This window comes from Mercurialis annua, linkage group LG8, assembly GCF_937616625.2.
Source record: "Mercurialis annua linkage group LG8, ddMerAnnu1.2, whole genome shotgun sequence".
Taxonomy (NCBI): domain Eukaryota; kingdom Viridiplantae; phylum Streptophyta; class Magnoliopsida; order Malpighiales; family Euphorbiaceae; genus Mercurialis; species Mercurialis annua.
This window is the reverse complement of record NC_065577.1, coordinates 9,096,791-9,119,337: the sequence shown is the minus strand read 5'-3', so window position 1 is coordinate 9,119,337 and position 22,547 is coordinate 9,096,791. Positions and strand designations below refer to the sequence as shown.

General features: G+C 35.0%; 2 protein-coding genes across 2 annotated transcripts; one reads left to right on the top strand and one right to left on the bottom strand.

Annotated features, from left to right (window-relative positions):
- The first annotated feature begins 1,882 nt into the window (after positions 1–1,882).
- On the top strand, positions 1,883–5,585 carry LOC126659454 (uncharacterized). The gene is made up of 5 exons (XM_050352743.2): positions 1,883–2,280; positions 2,970–3,047; positions 3,873–3,972; positions 4,922–5,064; positions 5,215–5,585. The coding sequence occupies exons 1-5, from the start codon at positions 1,975–1,977 to the stop codon at positions 5,416–5,418; spliced, it is 831 nt and encodes a 276-aa protein (XP_050208700.1). The 5' UTR covers positions 1,883–1,974; the 3' UTR covers positions 5,419–5,585.
- A 496-nt stretch (positions 5,586–6,081) lies between these two features.
- LOC126662187 (RNA polymerase sigma factor sigD, chloroplastic) lies at positions 6,082–9,289 on the bottom strand. Its single transcript, XM_050356086.2, has 5 exons — positions 8,824–9,289; positions 7,698–7,928; positions 7,483–7,623; positions 7,210–7,410; positions 6,082–6,509 (listed from the first exon to the last, which is right to left on the bottom strand). The coding sequence occupies exons 1-5, from the start codon at positions 9,181–9,183 to the stop codon at positions 6,228–6,230; spliced, it is 1,215 nt and encodes a 404-aa protein (XP_050212043.1). The 5' UTR covers positions 9,184–9,289; the 3' UTR covers positions 6,082–6,227.
- Between the last annotated feature and the right edge of the window lie 13,258 nt (positions 9,290–22,547).

The window sequence follows — 22,547 nt, the reverse complement described above, 5'->3', positions numbered from 1 at the left end:
TTAAATGGATTTATAAGGTTTCACATTTTTATTTGTTTCAAAAGATTTTATATAAATTCATAGAAATTAATTGCGATTTAGTTTTAAACAGTTTCACGAAATTGTATGTAGTCTCACAAAATTTTATATGACTTCACTGCATTCCATTATAGATCCACAAAAGTTAATTTCAATTAGTTTCATACAGTTTCATGCGATTTCATACAGTCTAACACAGTTTTATATAATTTTTTACATCTTCGACGATTTTAACTACCAAAATGAAAAATATAGTAAACGACTTCCTGGTGGCTAAAGTATAGAAACTCTCACATAGTTAAAATATAAAATATATTCACATTGTTTAAGATAAAAAAAAAGGCTTAATTGCACGAACAATCACCAATTTTAGTGTGTTTTGCATATTTAACATGAACTTATAATTTTGGCAATTTCAAACATGAATTTTCACATTTTGCAATTAAAATACCGGTTGATTTTTCGACTACAAGCTGCTTATGTGGACATCAGAGCATGCCACGTGGGAATGGTCATCGCCATTATTGGCTAAAGATTACCCCTAAATTTTGATGTAACAAAAACAGTAAGTAAGTAACATCCGATGAGTATTGGCTAGAAGTGTCACAGGAATCATGAAGCTGATTTTGACCAAGTAAAGCTAATTCAAGTCTGAAGACTGGAAGATCATATCAAGCTGGGCCTTATCGGTATTAGGATCTTTTGTAAAGGTATGTGGGCTTAATCAAACTTCAAATATCAAAGTTCACACCAAAAATATTTCTTCTAGAAGTGCTTTCTCATACAAAATCGTTTTTATCTTTGGTGAATCATCAAGTCACATGTGCACAAAATTCTCTCTCATGTGTGAAGAAAAACATTCTCAGGTTTTGTAACCGTTTTTTTTGCACACATCACTACTTCTGGAAGATTTCTTTATTTGTCCTCTACCTTAACAATATTTCTAAAAGATTCCTTTTTAAAATATCTTGAGGGCATTTTGGAGAAATATTCTTTCTATAACTAGAGCATCGTCCTCTTCACAGAAAGCAAGGGATTTCAGAGTAAAATCTTCTTCATTGCAGCAAACATTTTTCGTGCATTTGTTCTTGCAAAAATGGTTTTTAACAGAGCTTAAATATTTGGTGTTTCTTTAAACTCATTTTACCTATTAGTTTAATATGTATTTTTGGAGTTTATCTTTTGCGCCGGAAAAGAATTTCTGTTGAAGGTTTTGTAAACGCCTAAATGTAAGTTTCTGGTTCTTGTGAAAACCAAGGTTGGAAAATCAGACTAAAACAGGTAGTTTTTAGTGCTGCATTTCAAGGCTTTTGTTTCTTGTCCGGAAAAGAAACTGATTAGTGGAAATCCCAGGTGGTGATACCTTGAGTAGTGGATGTATGCAGTTGTAGAATCACTATAAGAACTCAGTTGTTATTTACTTTATGCTTAGTGTTTTTATTTTATTATTAGCTTGAAAAATTCGAAAAACAGTCTTCTTAATATTTCATAAGCTATTTTATTTCGACTAAAAGCTGCTCATGTGGACATCAGAGCATGCCACGTGGGAATGGTCATCGCCACCTAATAAACGCACCGTTTTGGCTTAATTGCACGAAAAATCACCAATTTTAGCGTTTTTTTTTTGCATATTTAACATAAATTTTTAGTTTTGGCAATATCAAACATAAACTTTAATATATTTGCAATTCAAGACACCGGTTGTTTCTTTTTTATGTTCTTTTCGTAAATTTAATTTTTTGGAAGCTTTTTTTATTAAATATTTTACATGTAAAGGATGTATAAGAATCATTTATTAAATATTTTCTCAAATAAATAGTATCTTAAATAGGTATTTTTGTGGGCAACCCGTCGAAAGAATGCACCAAAGACTCGCCCGAACAAAACACAACAAAACAAAACACTACTCTCCTCCTAAAGTCTAAACTCACTAAGATTTGATCAGCAGTAGCAGTAATGGCTCTGTTTGCTTCAGTCAAAATCTGTCCACTTTCTATATCATCAACCCCAATACGTCGACGTACCAGCTTCCAATCTCCTGTGGCTACTCTAAGTTCATCATCTTCTTCACATGAATCAGTAACTCCACTGCAAGCTACCAGTAGTAGTGGTACTGCTACTACATCCCATGATGCTTCAAAGAACCCTTCAAAGCCGCCTTTTGTGGAGTCTTCTAGCTTCAACTATGCAATTCCTAATAATCCAGGTGGCAGCAACCCAGTTGTCCAGTTCGTTCGCGCTACTGAATCGAATATTGAAAGGGTAGGTTTTATTTAATAAATTCACCCTTCATATATTATCATTTGCTTGTGTATGTAGTAATTCTCATTTATTATGTATCTTTTTGTTATGATCTTGATCATTTTTTGGTGTATTTTGGTAGGCTTAAAAAAGTGAGGAAGCAAATTAAGATATTTTATGGATAGGCTCATAATATTATGTGGTGGAGAAATTTTTATAATTTTAGACTATGAAAGATTTAAATTACATTTTAATGTGTTAGTATCTAAGCTAAGTTGCACTAAAATGAAAATGTTGAAATGAAAAACTTGTAAAAGTATATTATGATTATAAACTTTTTTGTGTTTCAAAATCATTTTCATCATAAAACTGATAAATTCAGTTCTCCATAAGTTTCGTGCAACACATGTCTAGCTAAGGTTTTGAAGATGTATTTTGATGAAGATTGTACGACTATCTGTTCCACATAATAGTTGTGTCACGTCATTTTTACAATATGCGAATGCAAATTTGTGGTAGTGTAATATTCAATTGTATTTAGTTATTAGATATTCTAACATTTACAATTGTCTCATTAATTTTTGCATAAATATCGTGACACAACCGTTATGTTTTAATATTATTAAGATTCTATATCCATATAGTTTGTTTATTCGCATATTCAAGTTTTATTATGATTTTCTTACTCTCATATTGATTGTTGGTTGCAGATAATTTTTGATTTCCGGTTCCTGGCACTTTTTGCTGTTGCAGGTTCATTGGCTGGTTCACTCTTATGCTTCTTAAATGTACAATCCTCCACTCTGCATCTAACACAACAAACAAATCGAATTGCTTTTCTGTATTTAGTTATATTTTCAGCAAAGTTTCATTTCGCCCCTCCAACTTAACACAAAATATAAAAAGAGTTAAAGTTCGTGGTTTTGAATAGAAAAACCCTCAATTTTTCAATTTTCGATCAGTTTACACTCTAATTTAACGTCAATTTTAACGGTTAAAGATGTAAATTGACCCAAAATTGACAAGTTGTGGATGTTTTTGTTTAAAATCACGAATTTAGACTTTTTCAATCTTTTATGCCAAGTTGAAGAGGCGTAATAGTACATGACCCTTGCTCTATTTTGAGATTGATCATTTTAAATTTAAGCAATTATAATAAATCACAATTAAACTAATATAAATAGATATTTTGATGCATTAATTTAGTGTCATTTAATAGTTTTAGTATATTAATGAGAGAATTTTTGATAAAATCCAAAAATATTTTTCAATGTACATCGTTTTTGGATTCTTTATTGATAGTAGGGGTAATATTGTAAAGTCTATATAATATATATCTATATCACTAGAGATAATTCTATAAAACTTTGTTTTTCAGGAGCAATTTTATTTTCCCCTGGACAGTTTTGAAAAACTCAAAAACATTGTTCAGTGTACATTATTTTTGAATTTTCTAATATATATTGATATTACTACATAGTCCCTTGTTGATTATTATTTGGCTTCATGTAAATGATCATAAACAAATTGACCAGGCTAATTTGCAATAAGTGCATCATTAGTATCATGATTAATAAAGAATTAAGCCTGCACATTTTTCTGATTTGCTGTAGGGCTGTGTTTACATTGTTGATGCATACAAAGTTTATTGGTCAAGCTGTTGTAAAGGAATTCACACAGGACAAATGGTTCTAAGATTAGTTGAAGCTATTGGTAAGACTGTATTTTATTTAAATCAATTTAATATTGCTACATATGTTTCTATCAATCATGCATGCTAAATGTATATAAACATATATATGACTGAACATTTTGATTGATTTATGAAAATTTGTTACATGTTAGCAAAACAGTGCATCTATCACGAACTCTATCCAATCGATTTGATGATTGGCTATTGGCTAGTTTTTGTACCTGTTGCGAAAACGTTCGGTGGTGCGAACTTTCGCACGAGTTTTTCGGGATGTGATTTTTGTTAATGTAGAGATAAACAAACATTCCAAGCTAAAGTAAGCCTGCTTGACTAGTTTTTGCACCATGGTGCGAAAAACGCTGCGAGGTGCAAACTTATGCATGAGTCTATATAGGCAACAACTGAACCAAATAAGCATAGGGAGAGACTTTTGTGTGCTGAGGTCTCTAGTTTAAGACCCTTTTTTTTTCTCTGAAATCAAAATAATACATAGTTGAATTCGGAGGCCTTGAAAATCGTTTTTCGGCACATAATGAAGCTCCAATATGCTCTTGTTTCATACTTTGAAGCCACTAGGCGGGTAATTGATTGCAAAATGGTGACCGAATTTCAAAACGTAACAAAATGGTTACTAAACATTTAAATATGTGATTTTGGGAGGTTTTTAAGTGTTTTACGGTCAAATTATACATATGTAGTAATAAAATTTTGATTATTTATGACAAATTATACCTTATATTTCATATATACACACAATCAACAAAAAATCGACTCGAAATATTTTTCTCCAGTGACCAAAACTCCTTCTATCTTAACATAACCAAATAGTATAGTAACTAAAATGTTACGTTTGAAGTTCGGTCACCATTTTGCAATTTTTGAAAAGTACAGTGACCTAGGCAATAAAATAACTTGTTGCCAAAGAGGAATTTGTATTCTGACATTTAAATGTATGCTCATTAATGGTAGATGTTTATCTTGCTGGAACTGTGATGCTCATTTTCGGGATGGGCTTATACGGATTATTCATCAGCAATGTGCCTCCTGATGTTTCTCCCGAAGTCGATCGAGCCCTGAAAGGCTCTTCCTTGTTTGGAATGTTCGCACTAAAGGTAAACATTACTTCATTCCTGCCAATCCTGGCAGGACTCCCCCGCCTGGATATAACATACATGTGAAGCTACGTTGCTCTCGGAAACTTGTCGAGTTTTACGTTTTCGGCATTTTGTCTAAACTGTTAATATTATGTTGTGGTTTTGTAGGAGAGGCCGAAATGGATGAAAATCTGCTCACTAGATGAACTGAAGACAAAAGTAGGACATGTGATTGTTATGATTCTTTTAGTGAAGATGTTTGAGAGGAGCAAAATGGTGACAATAGCCACTGGCTTGGATCTCTTAAGCTATTCTATTTGTATTTTCTTGTCATCTGCTTCTCTTTACATCCTTCACAATCTGCATAAGTAAGATTCTCATTAACATTACATAATGTGATTAATATAGATTTACTTTAATTTTTTTCCTGTAATATAACTCTGTAATTATCACTGGAATACAAATGTTTGCTGAACGATATTGCAGACTGTAGCATTATAAGAACTTTTACTGAGAGAATGTATCTTCTTTTAGAGATAGTATTGATGTTATCGAGCCGAGTAGAATTTTAACACTATTAAACTAATTCGACCCTGAACTTGTACATTTTTATCATCCTTTTTGAAAATCAAACGTTATATCTCCAACTTTGTTAGTCTTTCTGTTAATTTTTTATATTTGTCTTCATAAAATTAAATTTCAGTTTAGTATTTAAAGTATTTGTATTATATAAATAAATAAAGATTAAATTTTTAAAGATTTAACGACTTAATGGATTCAGTTTATATTTATATACTCTTTCCATATTTAAAAAGTAAGAGAAGTAAAAAATTGAAAATCAATAAAAGTAAGAAATCTAATTAACCATTAAATCTTATAAAATGTAATTTTTTATACTCTAGTCATAAATAAATTCAAGGACTAAACTGAAAATGATCAAAATGTTAACGTGAATAAAAATAAATGACAGTATCCTTTTATTTTCAAATAAGAGAAACGAAACTATAAATTACTATGTGAAGTGTACGACAGTAATTTGCTCAAAATCTAGTTTCCTATAATAACAACTTGTTAAATTTAATATGTTTATAAACATCAATTTACAAAAAAACAACTGCACAAATTGACTTCCTTTTTTCCTTTCAATTTGCATTGACAAACAACATAATACTCTATAGAATTTACACAATGTACACTTTCAAATTCTCTATAACGGTTCTGTGCCTTAGCTTTGACAATGCAATACTATTAATCTGCCTTATTCTTTCTCTAGTCAGCTTCAATGATCTTCCAATCTCATCACAGGACTGTGGTGTCTCTCCATTGAGTCCAAACATTAACCTTAATATGAATGCTTCTCTTTCATCAAGTCTCTCAATAATTAGTTCATCCAACTCTTGTTTCAATTGCTGCTTCTTTACCATATTCTCCGGTGTCATTTCTTCTGGACCCGGCATGATCTCCTGCCAAAGACACGAATCAAACCATTGGTTGATGTAGCAGAACATCTTATGGTTTTTTTTTGTGTGGTTAATTGGAATTCAGCTGAAATTCAAACTCGTATATTCATAAGCTGGACACAACTTCCGTAGAGCTACACTTGTAACCTGGAGTTTAGTACTACTAAAGTTTCGTAGCCTGGTTCCGACAGACTTTAGTACCATCAGACTCGTGATTCATAACCTGGATTTAGTACCACGAAGCTAAAGCTCTAGCAGAAAAACTTATGAAGTAGTCTAAAGCAATACAACTAGAGGTGTAATCAAGCCGGCCCGAGTTTTGGAATACTCAACCTCAGCTCGTCACCTTGCCAGTTGAGCTTGAGCTTGGCGCAAGCTCGATTTGAGCTTTGATTAATTTGCATCAAAGAAGCCGAGCGGCTCGTATTTTGTTCATTTAGGTGCTTAAATAAGCCGAGGTCCACCAAACAAAAACTAAGATAATAAACTTATTAAAAACATTTAGAGAATATTATTTTAGTTATGTCGTGAACTCATATTCGAGCTGTCCAAAAACTTAAACGAGTTGAGCATCACTAAACACAAACTCTGCTAAATAAATATCAAGCTCAAGCTTAGTTCATTTAGAATAATGAACAGTTGGCAGCTCGGTTCATTTACCGCCCTAAATACGACTAGCTCATTTCAGAAGTTCAATAGATACCTGAAGAGTCATGCCACCTTGATCGCTTACTGCGATATCTAGCGAAACCAAGGTTTTGCTCCTCATAAAACCAAGCAGAACTGTTGAAACATTCACATTTAGCTCTTTAGCAATCTCATCACAAGAAGGCAGCCTCCCTAATCTTTTAGTCAAGCTAATTTTAGCTTCTGCAATTTTTTTCATCTTCTTCCTCAAGCTTCCCTACACTAGATTAACAATAAAAGTTAATTGAAATCGAATCCAACATTTGAGTAAGAAGTCAAAGATCCTTACCGGAACTCTAACTATTCTCGACTTGTTTGATATAGATGTCATGATTGCTTCTTTGATCCACCAGTAAACATACGTCGATAACTTGTTTCCTCTTCTTGGATCAAATCGTTCTGCACCTCGAATTAGGCCGATGCTACCTTCCTATAAATTTGAAAATCTGTTCTTATTATAGCATTTGTAGGAGTATCGCAGAGAAAAAGAAATTTTGTCAGAACCTGAACAAGGTCTTTTAGGCTTAATCCTTTCCCTTGATAACTAATGGCAATGGAAACAACAAGTCTTCGGTAATTGCGAATAATCCTCTCGCGCGATTGTCTACCTCTGCATGATATCTTATCTACACTTTCCTTCCTAGTCCGTAAGGCATTAGCTAACTGTTTTGAATTCGGCTCAGTTTCTTGAGTGTCAGCAATTCTTGTTCTTGCTGCTTCTAGTCTTGCTTGGTCCTGTAATATAATTTGCAAAAACTTCAGCCTGTTTCAAATGAATAGATTTGGAGTTGGACTATAAAAATCTTTTTCTCTTTGGCCTAATCTCTCAAAAATCAAAACCTCATCAACTAATTTCAATTTTATCACAGCTTCAATTTCATCAACTTTAACATGATTTGGATGATCACATTTCAAATATAGCCAAATGATCATTTGAGTGACTATCACTCGGTTACATATACGCAAACTTTACGTAAAACCAAAATTAACGAAATTAAAAGGTTGTGTTAGAATGATATTCATCAAAAAAAAAGTTTGGATTTTTTCCACGATTAGGCCTTTCTTCTTTCATTAGTTAGCTATAACCGGGGTTCTTACTCGAGATTTCACAGCTAACCAAGATGAACTCAGTACAAGTTGAGCTATACTCAATTAGTACACAATTTTCTAACCTAGAAACTATTACAGATTAAGTTTGCAGCTATAAAGTTAAAACTGGGGTAGGACAAACTATCACAATTTTACATTTTAATGACTAAATTTGATTCCTTTCAACTTGGTTACCAAACTTAAATTTCTTTTTAATTTGGTAACTAAACATTAATTTTGTTTCAACTTGAGGTTTTTTTCAAAAAATGCATGTATGGCGGTCAGATTTTATTTTATTTTTCTCTAAAAATTTGCTATATACGCATAATCTGACCGAAAAACTTATACATAAATGACAAGTTTTTAAAAAAATACAAAAAAAAACAATGATTGCCATATAGCAAAATCCGACTGCCACATCATCAGTTTGGTTACTAAAATACATAGTTTGGGTACCTCAGGATAAATTATGATAAATTTAAACACTTGAAATATACTGCATATGAGTAAAATCAGCAATTACTGTAAACAACATGTATACCTTAAGGCAGATACACAACTCTGCCTCCTCAACTGAGCTTAAAAATCTATTATTATCCACACACTGAAACAAAGTTTTCTGACATTGATCATCCCTCTCCCCCTCTAAATTTAAAATCTGGACCAGCCCTCTTCTTCTTTTTCTTCTCTTCTTCCTCCTCGCTACTACATCATCCTCTACAGCCTGAACTGCTGCACTTGGTAGTGCTACTGTTTCTGCTGAAATGGAAACAGTTTCAGTAGAGATAATTGGAATTGGAATTGGAATTGCAGCGGTGAGCTTGAGGGAAGAGTACTGTAGTGATGGGTGTTGAAGCTTTAGTGATGGAATGGTTATGGCGGTGGCGGTTGTAATGGCCATCAAAAGGATGGTTTTGGAAGATAATTGTTAGTGTATGGCAGCAAATTATGAGGTGAGCAAGAATGGTGGATCTTTTTTTTTGGCTTTCTCTATGGTTGAGATATTTGCTATGATTAGCAAGGGAGTATCTAATTTAAAGTGTTCCATCCAAAATTCATCAACCTTAATCATATATTAACAAATTGTTAAATTTCTCTGTTTCTATAATTGTTCTTTTTTTATTTTATTTTTCTAAAGTTAAATCCATCTAGAGGCCCTTGTACTATATCATTTTTGTTCAAAAAGCCCATGTACTATTTTTTTGTTCTTCAGGTCCCTCTACTTACATAATTTTTAATTTTCAGGTCCTATTTTAGTTTTTTTCAGTCCCTCTACTTACAATTTTTTTGTTCCTCCAGTCTTTTAAAAGGACCTGAAAATCGGAATTTCGCCAGGTACACGAACCTGAAGAACAAAAAAATAGTATAAGGACTTTTTAAACAAAAATAATATAATATAAGAATCTGTAGATGGGTTTAACCTTTTTCTAACATCTTAATGGATAGATTTATCTATACTATATATAAAAGAACGGATGGGGGGAGGACAGGCAAATATACTGAATAATCCTTTCAGTTTACCGCTAAATAAAGGTTTTATAGTCATTAACTAATTAGTTATTTAATTCATCATTATTAGAGTTAAAGTCCTAATTAGAATAGGTAGCTAAATTATCTCCAATTTAATTTTTAGTATATAAAAAATAACTAAATTGTCTCCAAATTAGTAGGAATAACTATCTTTTAGTTTGATTGAACTACAAAATTAAAATATTGTGTTTGGTCAATATAATATTATTTAAATTTCTATCTTATTATTTTTAAAAATATTATTAATAAAATTAAGTTAATTATTTAATTATGGTTATTATAAAACCAAAAGAAGAATAAATTCAGTATGGAAAAAAAAAATTAATAACCGAATATATTATATTTATTTTAAAAAAAATTATTAACTAATTTAATATTAATTATAATAAAAAATTGATATAATTATAATAAATTTACTAATATGTTCATTGACGAGTTACGTTACGAGCCACGTGCATAGCACGTGATGCGAAATTAGTATTTATAAATTTTTCATAGTTAGCGAATTGGAAATTATGGAAGGCTCCTACAATTTCAAATTTATGCTAATTAAATTTCTTTTGAACTTTTTTTATTTAATAAGTTTTTATATTTTTACAATTTTATCTATTTGTTTTCTCTTAAAATTTGATGGTATGGGACATTTTATCAACGTGTCCAGTTTGTTAGACATTTAAATTTGATTTCACGAGTGTTTTATTACGAATATATAGCACGCCCTTAAAAACCTAGAAATTTAATATAAATTAAATTCAGGAATAAGATAAAAATAAAAATCCAAAAGAAATATCAAAAAAATAAAATGTCAAAAGTACAAGTAGCGAAAGATAGCTTTAATTATATTTTTACAGGGAATTTCTTACACTACACTATTTCTTTTTTTAGTTACAATTTTACATTGTTTTTTGTCTTTAGTTTTCTCTTTTGTTTTTCGAAAAACACCTTTTTTTAATTTCACAAATACCTTTTTCACTTTTAATAATCTATTCTCCTTTTTTATAGATTGTTTTTCTGATATTTTTTTAATCGTGTTTTTTAGTGTAACTACGATGTATTATAGTATATCGATTGTGTTTTTTTAGTGTAATTATAGTGTTTTTATAGTATAATAATAGTGTATATGTAGTGTATTTATGACATTTTTTATAGCGTTTTTATGGTGTATATTATAAAAACACTATAAATACACTATTAACACTGCAAATGCACCATATATACACTAGAAATGGCAGAAATACACCAAAAACATAGATATACCGAAAACACCATAAATACACTATATATACCAAAAATACATTATAACGTAAATATATTATAAAAACACTGCAAATACACCACAAATCAATTCGTTTTTTTACAAAATCAGTAGCATTAAAATAAATAAACAAATCTATGAATAAGATAAAGATAAAATAATTATATGAATAATAGAACAATATTATAAAACAAAAAAATTATAGATCTGCAATAATTTATTCACAAAATGTTTAAATCATCACAAAAAACCTAAAAAATTAAAAAACGAAGTCGAGAAATCCATAGCGCGAACGGAAGAGCCGAACGAAAAAACGCTGACGAAAACGACGAACGAAAAGGCGACCGGAAGAAACGAGAAACTCATCGGAAGTAGACGAACGGAAGCGCGAACGGACTAGCAATTGGAAGAGACAAACGAAAAGTCAAATGAAAAATAAGAAAAAAAAAGAGAAAGAGAGAGAATGGCTATGTAAAATTTTAACAAAATGAGATAAAACTTTTTATATAAAGTATGTATTTTTGTAAATATATTTGTTATTAGTGTAGAGTGGGAAATTATGAAAAAATGGGCAAATTTGTTGTAAATATGTTTGAAAATGAAGTATTTTGAAAATAATTTTATTTTTTTATACATATAGATCTTAATTAATTATTATTTTCATTTATGCGATTCGATTCGATTCAACGTGAAGTTGTAAGGATGCACCACATAGCAAAAACTATTAAATTGATATGAAAATATATATAAAAATTTTATATTTTTTAGAAAAAGATGAAATTATTTTTTTACTAATCCTTTTTTTAGTAATTGGAGAGGGGAGAGCGTTTATAGGAGAGATTGAACCCATAAATTAACAAATTATTATTTTTTTATCAATTTTATGAGTAGTGATACAAATAGATACAACTTTAATATAATATTACGTGAACATATGCAAATATCTTATAAATAATTATAAGATAATGACATATTGTGGAAGATAAATTTATCAAATTGGATACGATGAAAATATGATATTACGTGAACATATGCAAATATCTTGTAAATAATTATTAGATAATGACATATGCAAATATCTTTTAAAAATCGCAGACATCAAGTCATATAACACACTCGCCAACTTCTGTTTACGGAGGGACCACGAGCGGTTGATTTAAGGAGTGCAGGACTTTATAATAGATGTACTGGAGTGTAGGGACCTTATATGCAAAAAATGAAAAGTGCAGGGACACGTAGATCTATTAAGCCTAAATTTATTGCATTGAGATAACATTAGCAACATAAATTTCAAACTTTCAGAGTTAATTAATCCTTACACGTATATAGCATAGTGTCTTCTTTGTCTCCGATTAAAAGTGGTGTCAAATGTTATTTGTCTTTTGTCTTGAGAATTTGTCACGACCCAATCTCAGAGCCGAGACCGGCGCTAGGGAATGGGAGTGGTTGCTCCGAAACCCGTAGCAAGCCTAAAAACGTAAAATAATTTTTCGCAAACGTAAACATCATGCATGACATAAATAAACACGTGTCATGCAGAAGCACACATGCCAGGCACACATATCCTCTGGCAGTCACAATATATATATAACGCAGCAAGCGTAAAACGTTTAAAACTTTAAAACGTTAAAGTTATATTTACAGAAAACTATACATACAAGCTGACTTGCAAAATACTTATCTACTGCAGCTCTAAGAGTAAAGTAATGTTTCTTTACATACTCAAAAATACAGACTTCTGGAAGTAGGATAGAAGTCCGTTGCTTTAAAGCGTCTTTATCCTGAAAGGAAATCTGTGAGGGGTCAGTATATTGGGATATACTGAGTGAGTTCATACATTTACTAATAAGTATTCAAATAAAGTCATAAACGATACTTAATCGTATGCAGCCAAGTACAGGATCCGATTGAAACCTTAATCCTCAAACATACTAATAATCAATCGATCAACCCAATCATAAATATCAATTGCGAGTCCAACTCGCTGGTGGCCCAGCCACTAGATACGGGGACTTCCAGGCTACACCGTAGCCGAGTTCACTCTCGTATCGAAATCATAACCCAATCGTAAATTTCATATTCATCATCAGCTCCCAGCTGAGTTATATCAAAACTGGTGATCACACAGTCCTATTGTCGCCCAATAGGTAGCACGTTCCATCGGATCAATACTGGTTTCAAATCAAGCATATGCAATTCGTATAAAAGTTTCACATATAAAACATGCGGTTCAATTAATAAGCAATATAAAATAATTGCTTAAATAAATACTTTAAAAGCAAATCATATAAACTCACAGAAAACGCTTATCCAAAAATACGTCGGGGCTTTAGAAACGTCAAGCTTCCCGAGCTCCTGGTCCAGCTCCTTCTTGTCTCGCTGGATCTAAAACAATTTCAAAACATTTGACTCATATCAGAATCCTATTCTAAGATTGACTCTAGACTCAAGACTCGACACGTTTCACTTTCATTAATCGTCGTGCTTCTCACGCATATCTCATTAAACGATATCAAACTCGTTTACGGATCGTAAATTACTTCCAATTCAATCTTCTTATAACCTCATTAGGTTAACTACTATTCGATTCAATACGTAAATTCCATTAATTCAATCGAGGTACGAAGACTCAGGGTGCGAGAATCGAAGGGTGCACGCTCGTGCAGGGAGGTACACGTTCGTGTACCATATGTTGGTACACGTTCGTGTACCATTGATGGTACACGTTCGTGTACCACAAGTACACGTTCGTGTACTGTCGTGCACGATCCCCCGGAATCGATTTCCGGGGTTTCCGACCTGCTATATACGTAAAAACGCTCCAAACTCAACCAAAACGCGTATTCTAAGCTCAAAACACTATATATCAATCTTAAACTCGATAAAACGATAAAATCGTTTCGTGGCCTAAAACTTTGAATCGATATAACTCAAAATATAATCAACGAAACGGTAAAACGTCAAGCTTACCGTGATTACCCGTCGAAATACGATCATTTGGAGTTATAGAACGTCGGAAATGGACGAGAAACGAAAACCGCGCGACGAACCGTAATCGATCGCCGTTGAGAACGAGAGAAAGAAAGAAAAGAGATGAAGGTTCTGTAACCTTCATCTGAAGGTATGAATTATATATATAATGGCTAACTTGCCATTTGGTCCTTGAAACTATTCAAATGTTTCAATTTAATCCAAAACCTATTCAATTAATCTTTCTATTAATTCAAATACGTATTATTTATATCCGAATAAATAATACTAACTCAAAAATACATATTTCCATCGAAAATCCTCGAATTTCTATTTTCGGGCTTAATTGGCTAATTTGCACTTTAGCCCCTAAACTTTTCAAAATTTACAATTTAGCCCCAAAATACCTCCACATCCAAATTTTCAACATTAACTCCTTAAATCCCGCCAATTGACTCATTCAATTTTATTCTTGAATTTCCGATATAATTAAATTAAATTCTCCTTAATTTAATTTATCGGAAATCTCGACACGTGGCACGACTTAATTATCTTAAAATACTTTGGGGTATTACATTCACCCCCCCCCCCCTTAAAATAAATTCGTCCTCGAATTTAAAATTAGCCACGTACCTTGAGTGAATAGGTAAGGATACTTCTGTCTCATATCCTCTTCTGTCTCCCACGTACATTCTTCTACGGATTGACTCCTCCATAGAACTTTTACCATCGGAATTCTCTTTGTCCGTAGTTGTCGTATTTTCGTATCGACAATCTGCACTGGCCGTTCTTCATAGGTCAGTTCCTCGCTCACGTCCACCACTTGCGGTTGAATTATTCGAGAAGGGTCTGGTACATACTTCCGAAGCATGGAAATATGGAAGACCGGATGAACTTGCGACATCTCCTGTGGCAAGTCTAGCTTATAGGCAACTGAGCCTATACGCTCCACGATCTGATATGGTCCGACATATCTCGGAGCCAATTTACCCTTCTTTCCGAAACGAATAACTCCCTTCATCGGTGATACTTTGAGAAACACGTAATCTCCGATCTGAAATTCGATATCTTTCCTCCTGGGGTCCGCGTAACTCTTCTGTCGACTAGAAGCAGTATTCAAACGCTGCTTTATCAACGGAACTTTTTCTGACTTAATCTGGATAATCTCTGCTCTAGTGAGCTTTCGCTCACCGACTTCGTCCCAACAGATAGGAGATCGACACTTTCGCCCGTAGGTATGTATCCCAACTACCTCCGAAGTCTAATACGCAAAGTCGAAGCATATCTTCTAACATTTGAATCGTCCGTTCAGACTGACCGTCTGTCTGAGGGTGAAACGCAGTGCTGAAATTCAATCGCGTTCCTAATGCGTCTTGTAAGCTCTTCCAGAAATGAGAGGTAAATACGGAACCTCTGTCTGAAACGATTGACACGGGAACTCCGTGTAGGCTCACAATCTTATCGATGTAAATCTCTGCTAATTTTGCCGCAGAATACGTCGTCTTGATAGGTATGAAGTGTGCTGACTTCGTCAAACGATCCACGATTACCCAAATAGAATCAAAACCTTTCTGCGTCTTGGGTAGTCCGATTACGAAATCCATCGTGATCTGCTCCCATTTCCATTCCGGAATGGGTAGCGGTTGAAGAAATCCGTAAGGTCGTTGATGCTCTAATTTGACTTGCTGACAAGTCGGGCATTTCGCCACGAACTCTGCGATGTCTTTCTTCATTCCGCTCCACCAGTACGTTGTCTTGATATCGTGGTACATCTTCGTGGAACCAGGATGAACACTATACATCGTTCCATGAGTCTCCTCCATGATCTTTTGTCTTAAATCTTCCATATCTGGAACGCACATTCGATTGCCGTATTTCAAGATTCCGTTGACGATACTGAAATCTTGACTCTTTCCTTGTTGAACTTCCTCAATTAGATGCTTCAATTGAGGGTCGTCTGCTTGCAACTCTTTGATCTGATCTATCAACGTCGATTGTATCGTTAACTGAGCCATTAGGTTTCCAAGAGATGAGATCTCAAACTCAACCCCTTGGCTAAACATCGTATGAATCTCGTTGATTAATGGTCTCCGCCACGTCGTTGTAACATGCGCGAGACTTCCTGCCGACTTTCTGCTTAATGCATCCGCCACTACGTTGGCCTTGCCTGGATGGTATTGTATCGTACAGTCGTAATCTTTTAATAACTCCATCCATCTACGCTGTCTGAGGTTTAACTCTCGCTGATCGAAAATGTATTTCAAACTTTTATGATTTGTAAAGATCTCGCACGTAGTGCCGTATAAATAATGTCTCCAGATCTTTAGCGCAAATATCACTGCTGCTAGCTCCAGATCATGCGTTGGGTAGTTCGTCTCGTGCTTCTTAAGCTGTCGCGACGCGTACGCTATTACTCGACCATGTTGCATAAGGACGCATCCTAGTCCAACTCTTGACGCATCACAGTAAACTGTGAATCCTTCCGTTCCTTCTGGTAGCGCTAAGACTGGTGTCGTCGTTAGACACTCTTTCAGTTTCAGAAAACTGAGTTCACATTGATCCGTCCAATTGAATTTCGCGTTTTTATGAGTTAGCTTCGTCAAAGGTACATCGATCTTCGAAAAGTCCTGTACAAATCGTCTGTAATATCCCGCTAAACCAAGGAAACTTCTAACTTCCGTAACTGATTCAGGTCGCTTCCATTCTATTACAGCTTCGATCTTCTTTGGATCAACCTTAATGCCGCTTTGTGAAACCACGTGACCTAAGAAAGCCACTTCCGTTAGCCAAAATTCACATTTAGAGAATTTGGCGTAAAGCTGATGCTCTCTTAGCGTCTGTAGTACTATCCGCAGATGTTGAGCGTGCTCTTCTTCTGAACGTGAATAGATCAAAATATCGTCGATAAACACGATTACGAACTGATCCAAGTATGGTATGAATATCCTATTCATCAAATCCATGAAGGTTGCTGGGGCGTTCGTCAACCCGAATGACATAACGAGGAACTCATAATGTCCATATCGAGTTCGGAAAGCAGTCTTTTGTATGTCATTGTCACAAATCTTCAATTGATGATAGCCTGATCTCAGATCAATCTTGGAGAAAAACTTCGCTCCTTGTAACTGATCGAACAAATCATCGATTCTAGGTAACGGATACTTATTCTTAATCGTCACCTTATTCAGCTGTCGATAATCGATACATAGTCGAAGCGATCCATCCTTCTTTTTCACGAACAACACTGGTGCACCCCATGGGGATACACTCGGCCTGATAAAACCACGATCAAACAATTCTTCTAGCTGATCCTTAAGTTCTTTGAGCTCTGCTGGCGCCATTCGATAAGGAGGTATCGATATTGGCTTCGTGCTAGGAGCCAATTCGATACAAAACTCAATCTCGCGATCTGGAGGTAATCCAGGTAATTCCTCTGGGAAAACGTCTGGATAATCCGACACAACTGGCATGTCACTTAAATTTACACTTTTCTTCTCCACGTCTCGTACTACTGCTAAGAATCCTTGACATCCCTTCTTCAACATACTACAAGCTTTAATAGCTGAAACGATACTCGTAGAAGATTCCATCTTATCACCCTGAATTGAAACCGCTTCAATTCCAGGCGTGTTAAACGTCACCGTCTTCTTCCGACAATCCACGTTAGCGTAGTGCTGAGCTAGCCAATCCATTCCTAATATAACGTCAAAAGCTAATACTTCGAGTAAAATCAAGTCAACTAACAAATCTCGTCCTTGAACTTTCACAGGACAAGACGGGTAAACGATACTAACTTCCACACTTTCTCCAACTGGAGTAGCTACAGACAAGGGATTCTTAAAATACGCTGGTTGCACTCCTAACTTACTAGCAAAACTAGGCGAAACAAACGAATGCGTAGCGCCCGGATCAAATAAAATTAATGCGTCTTGAGAAGCGATAGGAAAGGTACCTTGCACCACTGCATTGGAAGCCTGAGCCTCCTGAGGATTCAATGCAAAGACCCTAGCTTGACTTCCGCCAGCCTGCGAAGTCTGGCCAGTACCGCGTCCTCCGCCATTTCTGCCTCCTCGATTCGGATAACCACGGCCTCTCTGGCCAGTAAAAGTACTTCCTGTTTGATCATATCCTGATGTTATCTGATGCGCAGTTCTCTGCTGCTGATAAGAAGGCTGTACTACAGTAGTCATCGAACCCTGAGGCATTTGCCTCGGACAATCTCTAGCAAAATGGCCCCGTTGACCACAGTTAAAACATGCTCCATTAGCAGTGTAACATGCGCCATAGTGCCTCCTATTACAATTCAGACATATAGGAACTCCGCCTCCCATGTCACTCATTAATCTGGCACTAAATCCAGTGCCTGAAGTACTGACTCTAGCTCCGTACCGAGCTCTTTTATTTCTCTGCTGACGTGATGGAGGTCGAAGATAACTCCCAGCATATGATCGGGTAGGTGCGCTCTGTATGCTGCGAAACGTATTATCTCTCACAGGTGCAACATTGGAAGGGTCAGGAATTCTTCCAAAACAGATAAGAGAAACTTCCATTTGCCTAGCACTATCAATCAATTGCACTAAGGTTCTTCCGATATCAGACGTCAGACTCACAAATTCAGCTCCTAGACCCTCTACAAACCTTGAGTTCACTCTGACTGGGTCTGTAGTCAGGTCTGGTGCAAACCTACTCACTCTAGTGAACTCTGTCACATACTCCTGCACAGACCGATTGCCTCTACTCAGGGTCAACCACTGACTACGATAACTCTCCGTCACCGCATATGGCAAGAAGTATTCCCTAAAATGGTTAGCAAATTCAGCCCAAGTCATAGTATCCATGGTTGGCTGAATATGCTGCTGAAACCAATCTTTCGCAGGTCCTTTCAATGACATTTCCACCATAATGATGGTCTGTCTCTCATTAGCTTGCAGACGTCGAGCGTTACATTCTACTTCTTCGAGGAAATCGAGAGCATCGCCTGTACTGTCAAACTTAGTTGGCTTGAGGCGCATATAAGCCAAAACGATATCTCGGTCAGTGAAAGCAACATTGCGTAGCTGTTGCTGTTGAAGTTGCTCACGATGCATATTCTGCACCTCAGCCTGATTGGCTTGCATAGCCGCAATTCCCGTAAGAAACTGATTCAGATCAAAACCCACAACATTAGGTTGCTGGGCTTGCGCTTGCACTCCAGGTGCCTGCGCCTGGGCCTCTTGGCCACCACCTCCTCCCTGGTCAGAAGACTCATCTTGAGCTTCTGGATGGACGTCATGCGCCCCTTCTATAACATTTCGCGCTGCAGCGGCAGCTCGCTCTACTTCTTGTCGTTGGTCAGACATCCTGACCAAGACAAACAGCGTTACTTAGCCACATAATCGCATATCATCGCAAACGCATACTGTAATAAACGCGCATCTCATCACAAGCGAACACACACGTAAGACAGACTCACATCCTAGAGGGAAAGCTGAAAGTTTGAAAATCAAATGAATACGTAACAAAGACAAGACTCGAGTCCTATGTGCTGCAGTAGATTCCTAGGAAAATCAATCACTCTTCTGACATAAGCAATGGTAACTGGACCATGCTCTGATACCAACATTGTCACGACCCAATCTCAGAGCCGAGACCGGCGCTAGGGAATGGGAGTGGTTGCTCCGAAACCCGTAGCAAGCCTAAAAACGTAGAATATTTTTTCGCAAACGTAAACATCATGCATGACATAAATAAACACGTGTCATGCAGAAGCACACATGCCAGGCACACATATCCTCTGGCAGTCACAATATATATATAACGCAGCAAGCGTAAAACGTTTAAAACTTTAAAACGTTAAAGTTATATTTACAGAAAACTATACATACAAGCTGACTTGCAAAATACTTATCTACTGCAGCTCTAAGAGTAAAGTACTGTTTCTTTACATACTCAAAAATACAGACTTCTGGAAGTAGGATAGAAGTTCGTTGCTTCAAAGCGTCTTTATCCTGAAAGGAAATCTGTGAGGGGTCAGTATATTGGGATATACTGAGTGAGTTCATACATTTACTAATAAGTATTCAAATAAAGTCATAAACGATACTTAATCGTATGCAGCCAAGTACAGGATCCGATTGAAACCTTAATCCTCAAACATACTAATAATCAATCGATCAACCCAATCATAAATATCAATTGCGAGTCCAACTCGCTGGTGGCCCAGCCACTAGATACGGGGACTTCCAGGCTACACCGTAGCCGAGTTCACTCTCGTATCGAAATCATAACCCAATCGTAAATTTCATATTCATCATCAGCTCCCAACTGAGTTATATCAAAACTGGTGATCACACAGTCCTATTGTCGCCCAATAGGTAGCACGTTCCATCGGATCAATACTGGTTTCAAATCAAGCATATGCAATTCGTATAAAAGTTTCACATGTAAAACATGCGGTTCAATTAATAAGCAATATAAAATAATTGCTTAAATAAATACTTTAAAAGCAAATCATATAAACTCACAGAAAACGCTTATCCAAAAATACGTCGGGGCTTTAGAAACGTCAAGCTTCCCGAGCTCCTGGTCCAGCTCCTTCTTGTCTCGCTGAATCTAAAACAATTTCAAAACATTTGACTCATATCAGAATCCTATTCTAAGATTGACTCTAGACTCAAGACTCGACACGTTTCACTTTCATTAATCGTCGTGCTTCTCACGCATATCCCATTAAACGATATCAAACTCGTTTACGGATCGTAAATTACTTCCAATTCAATCTTCTTATAACCTCATTAGGTTAACTACTATTCGATTCAATACGTAAATTCCATTAATTCAATCGAGGTACGAAGACTCAGGGTGCGAGAATCGAAGGGTGCACGCTCGTGCAGGGAGGTACACGTTCATGTACCTTGGTACACGTTCGTGTACCATATGTTGGTACACGTTCGTGTACCTTAGTACACGTTCGTGTACCATTGATGGTACACGTTCGTGTACCACAAGTACACGTTCGTGTACCACAAGTACACGATCGTGTACTGTCGTGCACGATCCCCCGGAATCGATTTTCGGGGTTTCCGACCTGCTATATACGTAAAAACGCTCCAAACTCAACCAAAACGCGTATTCTAAGCTCAAAACACTATATATCAATCTTAAACTCGATAAAACGATAAAATCGTTTCGTGGCCTAAAACTTTGAATCGATATAACTCAAAATATAATCAACGAAACGGTAAAACGTCAAGCTTACCGTGATTACCCGTCGAAATACGATCGTTTGGAGTTATAGAATGTCGGAAATGGACGAGAAACGAAAACCGCGCGACGAACCGTAATCGATCGCCGTTGAGAACGAGAGAAAGAAAGAAAAGAGATGAAGGTTCTGTAACCTTCATCTGAAGGTATGAATTATATATATAATGGCTAACTTGCCATTTGGTCCTTGAAACTATTCAAATGTTTCAATTTAATCGAAAACTTATTCAATTAATCTTTCTATTAATTCAAATACGTATTATTTATATCCGAATAAATAATACTAACTCAAAAATACATATTTCCATCGAAAATCCTCGAATTTCTATTTTCGGGCTTAATTAGCTAATTTGCACTTTAGCCCCTAAACTTTTCAAAATTTACAATTTAGCCCCAAAATACCTCCACATCCAAATTTTGAACATTAACTCCTTAAATCCCGCCAATTGACTCATTCAATTTTATTCTTGAATTTCCGATATAATTAAATTAAATTCTCCTTAATTTAATTTATCGGAAATCTCGACACGTGGCACGACTTAATTATCTTAAAATACTTTGGGGTATTACAGAATTGTATCATTTTTGTCTTACTCAAAAAATTTAGGTCGTTTCATTCATACCTAGTAAATATAGCAGTATCGTTTGGTCATAACTATGTCGTTCTTTCATCCATGTCGTTTTCTTTCAGTTTTAATGTATAATATAATTGTTAGATTAGAAATTATTAGAAAACCAACCATAGAAGGCAGGGTCGAACCTTGTCCTTCTTAAATGTACGACGAGTTTGTACCAATTGAAATACACCTCATGTATACTTTTATTTTAAGTTCAATCTTCACTATTCTAAATATGATTTATAGGTTTTTAATCAAAATATAATATGGTGTATAGATAAAAAGATGGGATAATTAGAAAAATATTTAATAAAAATATTAGCATTTGTTAAGCCCAATTTTCTAATTTAATTTGCCTACCTCGGCGTGTTACACGTTTATTCTTTTACTTTACTTTTTTATTTTTGTATTCTCTATTTACTTCATAAGCAAACTTCATCACTTTATTCTTCTTCTTCATTTCATTTAAAGAAAATTAACTAGCAATTCAACAAATTAATTCAAAATCTTCAGCTGATAAAATTCAACAAATTTTATTAGCAATTCAATAAATTTTGAAAAATCTAGATTCTGCATCTTTTTTGAATTGCGAGTCATGCATTCAAATAAAAATGACTCTATTATCCTTTATCGGACAAAGCGATGGAGTCA